This window comes from Sander vitreus, chromosome 16 (genome assembly GCF_031162955.1).
Source record: "Sander vitreus isolate 19-12246 chromosome 16, sanVit1, whole genome shotgun sequence".
Lineage (NCBI taxonomy): Eukaryota > Metazoa > Chordata > Actinopteri > Perciformes > Percidae > Sander > Sander vitreus.
This window is the reverse complement of record NC_135870.1, coordinates 29,769,594-29,782,767: the sequence shown is the minus strand read 5'-3', so window position 1 is coordinate 29,782,767 and position 13,174 is coordinate 29,769,594. Positions and strand designations below refer to the sequence as shown.

Sequence of the window (13,174 nt, the reverse complement as noted above, 5' to 3'; positions counted from 1 at the left end):
CAGGGAGACCAGGGACAGTCAGGTGGAGAGTCTCAGGGAGACCAGGGACAGTCAGGTGGAGAGTCTCAGGGAGACCAGGGACAGTCAGGTGGAGAGTCTCAGGGAGACCAGGGACAGTCAGGTGGAGAGTCTCAGGGAGACCAGGGACAGTCAGGTGTAGAGTCTCGGGGAGACCAGGGACAGTCAGGTGTAGAGTCTCAGGGAGACCAGGGACAGTCAGGTGGAGAGTCTCAGGGAGACCAGGGACAGACAGGTGGAGAGTCTCAGGGAGACCAGGGCCAGTCAGGTGGAGAGTCTCAGGGAGACCAGGGCCAGACAGGTGGAGAGTCTCAGGGAGACCAGGGCCAGTCAGGTATAGACTCTCAGGGAGACCAGGGCCAGTCAGGTATAGAGTCTCAGGGAGACCAAGGCCAGTCAGGTATAGAGTCTCAGGGAGACCAGGGCCAGTCAGGTATAGAGTCTCAGGGAGACCAGGGCCAGTCAGGTATAGAGTCTCAGGGAGACCAGGGCCAGTCAGGTATAGAGTCTCAGGGAGACCAGGGCCAGTCAGGTATAGAGTCTCAGGTAAGTGAGTAGATGAGTAAGTGTGAGCAGATGAGCTTTACCAGTGGCTCACTCATTTACATTATGATCAGCTAATTTGTGTTACAGTGTATAAAAGCATTGTATTTCTTTTATATGGGGACATTTTTTCAAAATAAGTCATTATGTTTTAAGGTATTTTTGTGGCTTGATTGTAAACAACTTCAAAATAAATACATGGCTTTAAAGAAGAATATTTTGGTCAATTTAGTCAGCTTTTTCATTGAATCAAGAGAAACACTGAAAAGAAGGATAATGGTACAGTCTCCATGCTACACTAGTGATAGTATCAAGGCTTTCCTCTGTGTACACGTCTTCTACGAGTATAATTGTGGCTGTATTATTTGTGTCCCCTTTCAAAAATTGCTCTTCCGAAATTTTATGTCTATTGTCCCCCCCTACTGTTAGATCAGATTTACGCCCATGCCTGCAGTGATGATCTGAGCTCCCGTCACCTACCAGCGTCTCCCATGGAGCTGAAGATGTTCTCGGTGACGTCCAGGATCCGGTCGGTGGCTTCTCCGTGGCGTCCGATGGGATGGCCTCCACTGGCATACTGTTTGATGTGTTGGAGCAGCTCGTTGAGGGCGTGGGTGACCCCGGTGGCGGCCACGCCCACCTGCTTCAGGAGGCCCTCGTCATTGGTGGCCCCCTGCGACGCCTCCACGCAGCCTTCCACTGATTTGGCGACCAGCTTTCCCGCCTCGATCAGCTGCTCCTGGCACACCGGGGAGCTGATGGTCGGAGCCACCACCTTGATGCGGGTTAGAAGAGGAAGGACGAAAGAAAAGCTTTTTTTATTGTATGACAATTTTTGTATGCTGTATATGCATAGCTATTTGTTTATCCCGTACTAATATGATATTGCAAAGCAGGGGCAGGACTTCATAAGCATTATGCTTCTGTCTGCTCCTTCTCGAACTCATCCTTTTTTCGTTCTTTGATGAAATCAGATAGATTTGGATACATTGGATTCGTATCGTGATTTTCTTTTATTGTGATTCTAGAAGTATTGGGATTCCATAGCATTGAGTATTGCGATATTCTTTTCCGTCTTGAACAAAAACAAAAGCTGAATCATACACTTCTAGAGACAATATATCATGAGACATTTCTAAAAACTGATTGGTTTCAAAGAAGAATGCACATCACATATCAGTCAGTCTCACATTAGATTTTCTTTAGGGCTTTATTACGTGGTATCGGATCGGTGCATGAACTCCAGTACTTCCCGATACCGATACCAGCGTTTTAGGCGGTATCGGAGCCGGAGCCGATACTGGTATCGGTATCGGAACATCTCTACATGTGATTTTCGATTATTTCAGGTGGAGTACTCACCCTGGTGCAGGCCACCAGCTGAGATGTAGACAGAGCACACTGCGTGGCTGCAGCGATGACCCGGTTCTGCTGGGCTGAGTCCTCCGTCTTCTGGGCCACGTTCTTGGCTTTAAGCACCAAAGCTGCTGCGGCGTTGGCCACGGCCTTCGCCAGCTGCATCAGCATGTCCTGTCCGCAGCAAACACACAGAATCAGCACTCACAGCTCACGGGTGAAGGAGGAACAGGTAGTAGGGAGAGTGTTGGAACAATTTGAGTTCTTGGAATTACATAGATTATTAATGAAATGATCCAGAATACATCATAGAAATCTGAAATGAATCATGAATCTAGTGATATGGCAGGGAAGTGAAACTACTTATGTCCTGTGGATGGCTGGTTCAATCTAACTTGATTAGGCTTCATCTCTTCAATGCTGCCCCCTGTTGGTGTTGTTCCATAATAGGCTACATTTACATTGCTATGTTTTTTTTTTTAAAGTTTTGTATATGTCATCAACATTCTGGTATACTGGGCATAAACAAGAGGCAGCATGTATACTTCGCCTGTTGCGGTTAGTTGCCATGGTAACGTTAGTAGCTTTAGTCTCAGAGAACGAGACGCACGGCAGTTAGCATGAGCGCTCCGCGTTCAGTAAACGCAATGAGTCTGCGTTACCTTATTTGACAGAAATCAGCGGATTTTCCTGTTATTTCTGATCATTTGAAAAACAAAAAAAGCTTATTAAGCTCGAGTGAATGAAACCCAGAAAATTGGTTAAAAAAATAATGTTAATATTTAAATAAATCACAGAGACTCAGCCTGACTCTGGAGATAAAACTGAGATTAGCTAGCCTAGAAATCTAGACGCCCCCTAGCGGCAGCAAATGTCATTTGCAGCCGGGGGGCGGGGGGGGTCTAGGCACTCTCCGTCGGCTTGCGAGCTGGAAAAACCAAACTCTGGTCAGGCCAATCACATCGTGTATAGAGCTGGTGGGCGGGGCTTAACATAATGACGGCAGAGTTGCGATGGTTGTTTGGTAAATTGCTCACACAGAGAGGATTTGAATTGCCAATTTAATTTTGTATTCTTATCATTTTGGCGCTGCTGATTTTCCTAAAAACTCTTTAGGGGCTGCCAAAAATTCCTCCATGCAGGAAAAGCCCTGCCAGAGTTGGACATCAATTTCCTCTTTTTGTTTCCTGTAGTGTTTCCTTGCCGAGCAGCAGAGAAGAGATAGTAACAGCCGGCAGTCATTCTCTAAACTGTAGACTGTGGCTTTAAAAGAAAGAAAGCCACTTGACTTGACCGACAAACACTGCTGCAGCCTCATACCAGTTTCATCTCAACTTTAGGATGCATTTTTACACCCACATTCTTCGGATCTCCTACAATATAGCCATGTCACTATGGAGACGGGGAATGATTACAGAACAACTTATCCTTTAACTTGAGAATCATACATTGGATATATCCTCCACATAAAGATTTCAAAACTACAGTCGGCGACCTGTGCAATTGATTAATGATATGACCCATTACAATGAAGGTGATATTAGTTCTTCTGTAGGAATGATTGAGGAGTAAAGGAGAATTAAAGATTCCAGTGGTGGAAGTACATTTACTCCAGTACTGTACTTCAGTCCAAATGTTGAGGTACTTGTACTTTACTGGAGTCTTTTCTTTTCATACCACTTTCTACTTCATATTCTACTACAGTTCAGAGAGAGATATTGTACTTTTTACGCAGCGGCCGCGGGTTCGACTCCGACCTGTGGTCCTTTGCTGCGTGTCATTCCCCCCTCTCTCTCCCCTTTCAAGTCATCAGCTGTCCTATCAAAATAAAGGCCTAAAACGCCCAAAAAATAAGTAAGTAAGTAATAAACTACCCTACGGCCTACAAGTCCAGCTGAAATGATTAGACCATTAAACTCTCAGGGCCCTATTTTAACGATCTGAGCGCACGGGCGTGAAGCGCCTGGCGCAGGTGCATTTAGGGCGTGTACGAATCCACTTTTGCTAGTTTAACGGCGTTTGTACTTAGTCTCTTCATTAATCAGAGGTGTGTTTTGGGCGTAACATGCAATCAACCAATCAGAGATCATCTCCCATTCCCTTTAAAAGCCAGGTGTGTTTGGACCTTGGAGCATTGCTGTTATGATGGAGGATTTGCTGAGCAGGAAGGAGAGATGTTCAGGAGAAGAAACTGATCTGCTCGTGCGTGAAGTGAAAGCGTGCGAGCAGGACATTTTTTTAAATTTTTTTTTACAGTGAACAGTGTGTGTGCTGCTGCGCGTCCCTGTGTGTAACAAGCATAGTGTGCGCGCATTTTACTAATGCTCTGTTAAAATAACAATGAAAATGATTGACTTTAGACCAGGTTTTTGTTGGTCAATGGTGCCATCACTTCCCGCTGCCTCAAGATAGCAATACGCCCAGAATGCACCTGAACACACCTCCCTGTAAGACCAGCACGCCCAGAATGCACCTGAACACACCTCCCTGTAAGACCAGCACGCCCAGAATGCACCTGAACACACCTCCATGTAAGACCAGCACGCCCAGAATGCACCTGAACACACCTCCCTGTAAGACCAGCACGCCCATGGGCCACAGATGGGTGCAGGTGCATTTGCCATTTAAACAACTGGACGGGAAACTGACAACTGGGTCGGTCTTAAACTAGCAAAGACACTTGGGTCGGGCTTTGCGCCGCGCTGCGTGTAAGACAGGGCCCTTAATCGATTGACAGATCTGTTTTGATCGTGTGAGTGTTTTTCTGCATTGAGTACGTTTACTTTTAATATTTTAAGTACATTTTTCTGATGTTACTTTTACTCAAATGACATTTTCAATGCAGGACATTTACTTGTAACAGAGTATTTTTAGAGTGTGGTATTAGTACTTTTACTAAAGTAAGAGATCTGAATACCTCTTCCACCACTGGTCCCTACTGTATAAACTCCCTCTGGAGTCATCTCATAGCGTGGGTTGGATTGAATTAGCATTGACAGATTGAATTATGATACTTACTACCTTGTTGACTAAAGCCCCATTCACACATTCGCACTGCAACCCTGAAATTACCTCGACATTACCCGACGGAGATGTCCTGCAAAGTGGAGAATGTTGTGTGTGGACATTGGACTGGAAGCTGTGGAATTAATTACTGTTGTATTGTTGTCATGTAATTCCGTGTGGGATGGGCCACTTAGGGGCATTACACGAAAATCAATCAATCAATCAATCAATTAATCAATCATGTTCTGTATGTAAAAACGCAAATGTCCGAATCAGTTGGACGGGACATTAAAACAGACTTCACTCTGCCAACTCATCTTCACAACTTCACAGGGAGCGAGTGAGTGCGTCGATGACATTTCATGCGGCTTAGGCCTGTGCAATTAATCAAAATTTCGATCACAAATACTGAATAATCGAGAAAAACAATTATTTTGCACATTACCTTTTGCAAGTAAACGCTTTGAAAATCTTTTCAAAAGTCAATGAGGAATTGTGTTAGATAAGCGTGATTATGATCATGTCCGTAATCGAGCAGCCCTAACGGGGCTGGCGCAAAAATCAAAAGAAAACAAACATCCAAGGGTGATTTACACAAAGACGGCAACGAAAACGTCAAACCAGAGAGACGGCGAGCTTCTGGAACTTCCGATGCCGAAGTCGCCTCACAAGGCAAGAGACTCAGTCATTCAGGTCCAAATTAGGAGCCGGCTCTGTGACCGGTGTAATCTGTGTCATGTCCTGTCTGCTGCACCCTCTACCCTCGCCTACAACATACAAACTAGTTCCAGTAAGTGACAACGCGTCTGAGACGGACAGTCTGCTGTTGTGTGCGACATGTGTGAAAGGGAAACTTCGGACAATGTCAGGACCTGATTCTCCAGACGTTGTCCGGAGTTCACGTGATCAAAAACGACTCAAGCGATTATTTTGATTAGCCTTTTAGAATGAAGCGTTTGTCCTAAGGACCCATTTGTTACCGGCATTTGACAATAAGAGGGGACTCTCCATCGGGCACCCCTGAAAGATCCTTTACCTAGAAACTGTCAAACATGGACATGAAACAGAGGGAACACAGGATACAGTTTTATAACACAACCAAAGACACTAGTCCCTTAACTTTCTCATTCTTTTGGGGGTTAAGCACTGCGTAAGAATCTTGCTTTAGGCCCAACCATTCTTTTGAATTAGGCATCAACATTGAATAGCAAAGTTAATATTTAAATCTTTAAGAAAGAATAGTCTAGAATAGTCACACATTCCCCATTACTAGGAGAAAATCCCAGGGTGGAGGTTGTCTTGAATTGCTCATTTAAAAAAATAATTTGTTTGTACAAATGTTTTTTTGTTGTTGAATGAAGCTCAGTAACGTTACACAGCAACAACTGATGATCATAGCCAATATGACACACTTTATCTAAACTACACATAGACTACAGTATTCCCCACAAACGTTCTTTGTGGTGCTCCTCAGCAATGATTTTTGTTTTGAACACAAAAAAGTATAAAAGGATAATCACCTGGAACTGTGGATCAGTGTCCGTCTCTCCTATGTGAGAGAGCAGCTCTCCGCTGGCCTGGCCAACATTTCCTGCAGCCTGCAGCAGGACCTGACGAGGCTGGAACCAGAAAGAGAGATTCAAGAGGTTTGTTGGCATATGCACAGTGAAGACATCGTACACCATGCAATCACAAGCTTGCTTTGCCAGCCTTACACAATGAATACAAATGGAGATTAAACAATAGAGCTAAAATAAAAACAAATTAAAAAAAATCCTATTAAAAAGTTGTAATAAATAGTTTGGAAAAAAAAAGATGAAAGTGCATAGAGTGCACTGTGCCTAGACCAGAGACCTTCAACAGGGGGTCAGGGACCCTTAAGGGGTCGTTAGAGTTACTGCAGGGGGGCCCCAAGTTATTATGTAATAATTGTTCTCTAAAAGTTAAAATATGTCTGAAAATAAACACAAAATGGAGATACAGTTAGAAAACATGTTTTATGATAATAGGTTTACTTCATAGGCTGTGTATTTGTGTTATTATATTATTTGGGTCACATGACAGTGACATCAAACTAAAAGATGAATCCTGGGATTCATTCAAAAATTTGAAAAAGTAATAAACAAATAAATGTTTTTTAAATTGAACTGAAAGACACAACTATATCGTTAATCGTCATTCTTTCTGAGACAAAGAACTGTGCAGTAACTTTTGGAAGTGCTCCAGCTCTACTGGCTGTGTACCTCCGTGTTTGCGGGCTGGGCGGTCTTCAGCATGTCAGAGACGGCGCTGGCCAGGTTCTTGGCGGCACCCAGCAGCTGCTGCCCGCTTGCGCCTTCATCCTCCATGAGTGCGGCGAGGAGTTTAACACCCTTTGACATTTCGGTCAGGTTGGAGGAGATCGTGGTCACAGCACAGCCCACCGCTGTGTAGTCCGTCTCCGCTGGGTCACCTGAAGACACGCAGATAGATAGATAACTGTATTAATTCCTAGAAGGGAAAACTAGTTTTCTCTTTACTCTTTGGAGCCGGCAGGGGGGGGGGATGTTTTCCATGTCACTGGTATGACACATACTGGAAGCAATGGGGAGAGAGTATAGTGAAGCACAGTGTTTCTACCTGCAGTAAGGTTGACCATGGAGGCGGTGCCTGCTGTGATGGCATCCACCTGGGAATGGATCTCATGTTTGGACTCATCCATCTTGTTCTTGCGCCAGGCTTGGGACGCCTTGAACAAAGAAAGAAAAAAATAAATCACACCTCTCATAAAGATCTAGATCTCATACTCCTTGTCATTATAAGCACACAAATCAATCCCACTTGGACCCAGAATAAAGGATAGTTCAATCTTACAGCGTCGGTCCCCAGTGGGGGAAGGGTATCCAAGTCATCCAGAGAGGCCTGGGCAGCCTGGACCGCCTGCATACTGCAGTTGATGGTTCCAGTCAGGGCCTGCTGTGCCGAAGTCTGTGGACACACAAAACCGACAATGTGACGACAGACCTCGTTCATATATTTTGGGACTGCTCTTTCATCCAGCCATTCTGGAGAGATATTGCAGAGGGCATGAGTACTATATTTGGACTAAAAGTTGATTGCTTTTGGGCTTTTATGGCCTGTATTGACAGGACAGCTTCAATACAGGAAAGGGGAGCGATACGGGGACGACCTGCAGCAATGTGGGTTGGATTCAAATCCATGTAGGACTCAGCCTACATGGGGCGCACACTCTACCGGGTGAACCAGGAATAAATATATGAATAAATATATGTTTTTTGGTTTAAATCTTTTTCAACTGCATCATAGGTTTCATGATGTATCTAACTGGTTATATCTAAGTTCTTACCAGTGGTGTAATGTAACTAAGTACATTTACTCCAGTCATGTACTTCAGTCCACATGTTGAGGTGCTTGTACTTTACTTGAGTCTTTTCCTTTCATGCCACTTTGTGTGAATGACCAGACCATTAAACACACAACTGTTTGGATCCTTTACACTTTCTAAAATGGAATGATTCTTCTTTACTTTTAATACTTTAACTACATTTCTTACTACTGCAGAACAGACGCAGAGGTTTCGGCTCCGTTTCTCACAGACTCTGCCAGTTAAAACCTTTTGTGAGACTTGTCTTTGTTTTACCAGTGGGGGCATGTGTCCTCGGTGCATCTGTCCACTGGTGATGTGCTGCTTGGCCTGAGGCATGGATCCCATCTGGAAGCTCTCTGGACCTCCAGCCCCCGAGCGCATGATGGCTGGCAGGGCCACTGAGCCTGTCTCCACCTTGCCCACCTTGTTGAACTGCTGCTGCAGCACTGTAGACCTGGAGGGATGTGAGAAGGAAAAGGAAAAGAGAATTTTTGACCGACTCTCTGTTAGGGCTGGGTACCGAATTCAAGACTTTTTAGGCACCGACCGAACTGCCTCTGAAGTATCGAGTATTACAAAATGCCTCGTCATTCAATACCCACTTTCAATATCTAAGGAGTAAATCTCATCAGCGTCAGTGAGCCAATCAGCACGCAGCATGCTTCTACCAAGATCTAATAATGTCTGTGATTGGCTGTCTAACGTTACACGTCGTAGAGACACGCAGGAAAAACTCTACATTACACAGAGACGGCTCACGTGGTAGGAGCTGAGAAAAAACTAAAAAACATTTGTTTTTATTTTATAAAATTGGTGTAGGAAAAAGTATTGTTTAGTAACCGGTATCGTAGTCACGGTATTGGAATCTTTTGAGAACCCAGCTGTGCTCTCTAGATAATAACAACTAGACAGTGGGAGACATAGTTTAGACAAGTTGGAGAGTATGTCTACAGTTATTTAAACAACTAATATTTATTTGTAGCCAAACGTACAGTATCCGTAAATGATTAAGAATCACAGTATGCTGTATCGGTCAGTCAGACACACACAGACACGCGCACACACACTTACTTTTTGGGTGACACAGAGTCTTCCAGCATGGTTGACTCTTCATCTCCCTCCATGCCAAAGTGGTCTTTGCTCTTTTTCTGTTAAAAGACAGCAAGTAAGAAATCAGAAATCTATAGCTGTGGCCTAACGGTCTGCTCTTGGTGGTTTTTTCCCTGTGAACTAGAGTGTATTTCACAGGCGTTTCGGAACGTGAGTGGCCCCTTGGATCTGTGACGCAACTATGTCATGGCAGGTGTATTGCTAGGACCCAAGGAAGTGCAGTGGGAGTGTGAAGTTGTTTAGATGAGCAGTTCTGGATACCACAGGCCAGGCAATCAGCCCTTTCCCAACAAGGCACGTTGGGAAACGGGCACCGCCCTACTACAACATAATGAGCAGTACAATAATGGGACAAGATAAAGATCCTCATTCACATATTCTTTCGCTTTGAAACCTAAACCTTTGTAATTCGAAGATGGATCAGACGACAGAGTATGATAATGGCTTATATAAAAACAAGAGAACAGAAGTTTAGCACTTTACATGTAAGGAATCCGTCCCAAAGGATATGTTAAACTAAAAAATGATGGGGGGCTAAAGAAGAGAAACCGGAGAGGGGTGTCCAAAGTTAGTAAACCTAAAAGTACTTTACTATTGTAATATATAATGTTTGTCCCATAATCATGCTGACTCTTACCTTTTTGAGGATAATGTCGATGTAGCCGGCAATAAGCTGAGCTATCTGTTCTCCCTCAGTGGTCTGCACAGAGTAGTACCCATCCTGGTAGTCTCCAAAGTCCTGACAGCAGAAAAAGAACAACCCCGGATTATAGTGCGTTCCGTTTGTATTCGGAAGATTTTCCGAGGTCAAAGTCGGATTTTCCGAGGTCAAAGTCGGATTTTCCGAGGTCAAATGCAGGTTGTTAAACCCATTGCATGAGGTTGAAATGCAATGGGTTGACAGGAGCCTGGTTGGGAGACAGGTTACAACCTAGACAGGGTTGTCTACAGCTTGTTTAAATCATTTAATCCTTGAGACATTTTAATCGTTTTTAAAAAGGGATATTTTTTTCAACCTGGACCCTATTGCCCTATACTATTTTTGTAAGTGACTGATGGGAACAACGATCTTTGAAAATTGGCCCAGTATTAAGCAAGACCACTGTGAACAGCAGCCGCAGAACGGGCTGCAATGTATTCCTACAATCCGACAAATGTGCATCGTCAATTTTGTCTACTGAAAAGTGTTGCCGCTGACAGGCTCAGATTATTAGTCTGTCTATTATTATTATTATTATTGTTGTCTGACGACATCATGGAAAGGATTTCTAAGGAGATAGGCCTTTTTTAAGACCTTTCTGTTTAACCAGAAACAGCTATGAGGTCGCTAGTGCTAAACCCACCAGACTCCATTAAATAAAACAATACTTTTAGGGTCTATAAAACCAACATATTTTCACAAGTAAATCGGTTTTGGAAAAGTGGAAAGACGACCCAAAACGGCTTTTCATAGTTTTATTTAGTTTCTGTCGACTTTGAATGAAGTGTATTTTCGATGCTAAAATTACTGATTATTTACATGGAGTCTGGTAGGTAGGGATGCAACGGTATGAAAATGTAACCTTACGGTTATAGTGACCAAAATGATCATGGTTTTCAGTATTATCACGGTATTTTTAAAAGTGTGTTCAATATGTTCAGAAAGCGCTGACAGGCCTACACAAGCTGAAACAGTTTCAAAAAGTGTAACAGTGTTTATTATATGTTATCCGGTAATTGTTATCGTCAACATTTTAATCGTGGTTTACCGTTACACTGGTAGTAGTTACATCCCTACTGGTGGGCTTAGCTTGTTTCGCTGACTTCCAACTACAGTGATCTCGCTTAATACTGGACCAATGTCAAAGATTGTTGTTGTTCTTTAGAATAGTTTCAGCTGTTAACTAACTAACTAACTAAACCGAGATGTATTATTCTTCAGGCAAAGGATTTCAAGGCTCACATCAACTAGCACGTCGTTTTTGAAACCATTTAGGGCTGTGCCAGAATGTCTCAGTGGCCCAGTCTCAGTTTTAGATCGTCGAGGAATGTGGTGCATGTTGAATGCAGCACTATGATTCCAACAACACCATATGTACATAAATGAGCACAGCAAGGATTTTAAAAGTGGAATTTGCTCTCTAAGCACCTGCAGGACCGCACACGTCGAGCCATTCGGTTGAAGTTACGACGGGGATCACGTGCGATCTCAGCGAATCATGCCTCAACACGGCTAAAGAGAGCTGCGCTGGGACGTCAGGACTCGCTGCAGGGGAAACTCATTTCAGCAGCTCAAATCAATCATGTCATTTTGTCACACTAAACAAACTTTGTTAGCACAGGTAAGGGTTGGAAAGTAAGCACAGCTCTGATACAGCTGCGTTTACATGTACAGCAGTAACCGGGGTATTTGAATAACCGGGTTCTGCCAGTTCTCCCCGTATACATGAGCGGGGAAGAACAGGAAGAATAACAGGAGAAAGGTTTTTCTTCAATGTCAAATTGCACTGACCTGCCACGAAATTAGTAAAATGTACCAACTTAATGTTCAGTCACACACTCTTGTCACAGCGTAGGGAGAGCACAGTGCTCTCGCCAGATGAATGATCATTATCTGTAACCTGCTTCAGGTGGAATTAGCCATCTATCTATCTATCTATCTCTATATATATATATATAGAAAACACACGCCGCGCCTGAGACGTGTGTGTCACGCAGGCAGTGTGCAAGCTCTAACCTGTTGGTAGCCGAAATAAAAACGGACACGCCACGCAGCTGACACGCTCACGCCACGCAGCCAGTGTGTAGCCGGCCTTACGTAGACTTTTTCCTGCCTGCCTCTACGACGTGTAACATTAGACAGCCAATCATAGACATGATTAGATCTTGGTAGAAGCGTGCTGATTGGCTCGCTAACGCTGATGAGATTGACTCCTTAGGTATTGATAGTGGGTATTGAATGACGAGGCATTTTTCGATACTGGATACTTTAGAGGCAATTCGGTCGGTGCCTAAAAAGTACCCAGCCCTAGTTATGAGAACTCTGATTTTAACTGGGGTAAGGTGTTAACGTGGCGTTTGAGAAATCAGGGTATTGCCTTAACCCGAATATAATCGTTTTTTTAAACTGCATGTAAACGCAGTGACTGAAGCTTCCCTTGGGGCAGCAGCTCAGGCTCAATGACTTGGAGAACGTACCAGGGTGAAGCTCTTGGGTGAGGCGGCCCAGCGTTTGATGTTGGTCAGGTTCCACTCCTGGATCACCTCCTTGGTCTTCTCGTCCACCCTCATCACACACTCCTTGGTGATACCCAACAGACGGGGCACCAGCTTGTTCTTGCCCTTCATTTTCTCCTGCAGGAAGTGTAAGGGGAACAGTTGGAATGTGCTGACTGGAAATAAACCGGCAATGTTACTACATTTAAGTTTCTAACACAAAACAGTTTGCTGCGTGTCTACAATACACAACCACACCCTGCAAACCATCAAATCATGAACTGAAACTTGTGTACAATTCCCTATTTATTTTAGAAAAAAAGGAGGCGATGACACACACCCCTGTCTACATCAGTGGAGCTGAGCTTCAGATTTCTGGGAATCATCATCACAGATGATGATGTCATGGTCATCACACATCTCCACCCTGGTAAAGGAATCTCAGAACAGGCTGTATTTTTTAAGGACTATTACGAAGGAGGTATAGAAATCCTCCTGACTGGAAACATTAACAACTGCCATGGGACGTGCAGGGCTCAGGACGGGAGGGTTTTGCAGCAGGTGATTTAAACAGCCAGA

At 44.0% G+C, this 13,174-nt stretch overlaps 1 protein-coding gene across 1 annotated transcript in view; it reads right to left on the bottom strand.

Moving 5' to 3' along the window:
• Window positions 1-13,174, bottom strand: part of tln1 (talin 1) — a 110,434-nt gene that overhangs the window by 55,641 nt on the left and 41,619 nt on the right. The window contains exons 11-20 of the mRNA XM_078272017.1: window positions 12,578-12,733; window positions 10,038-10,139; window positions 9,362-9,438; window positions 8,564-8,744; window positions 7,777-7,890; window positions 7,543-7,651; window positions 7,167-7,375; window positions 6,444-6,542; window positions 1,924-2,091; window positions 1,042-1,336 (exon numbers count right to left, since the gene is read on the bottom strand). Coding sequence (XP_078128143.1) covers window positions 1,042-1,336; window positions 1,924-2,091; window positions 6,444-6,542; window positions 7,167-7,375; window positions 7,543-7,651; window positions 7,777-7,890; window positions 8,564-8,744; window positions 9,362-9,438; window positions 10,038-10,139; window positions 12,578-12,733 — 1,510 coding nt within the window. The remainder of the gene's footprint in view (window positions 1-1,041; window positions 1,337-1,923; window positions 2,092-6,443; window positions 6,543-7,166; window positions 7,376-7,542; window positions 7,652-7,776; window positions 7,891-8,563; window positions 8,745-9,361; window positions 9,439-10,037; window positions 10,140-12,577; window positions 12,734-13,174) is intronic.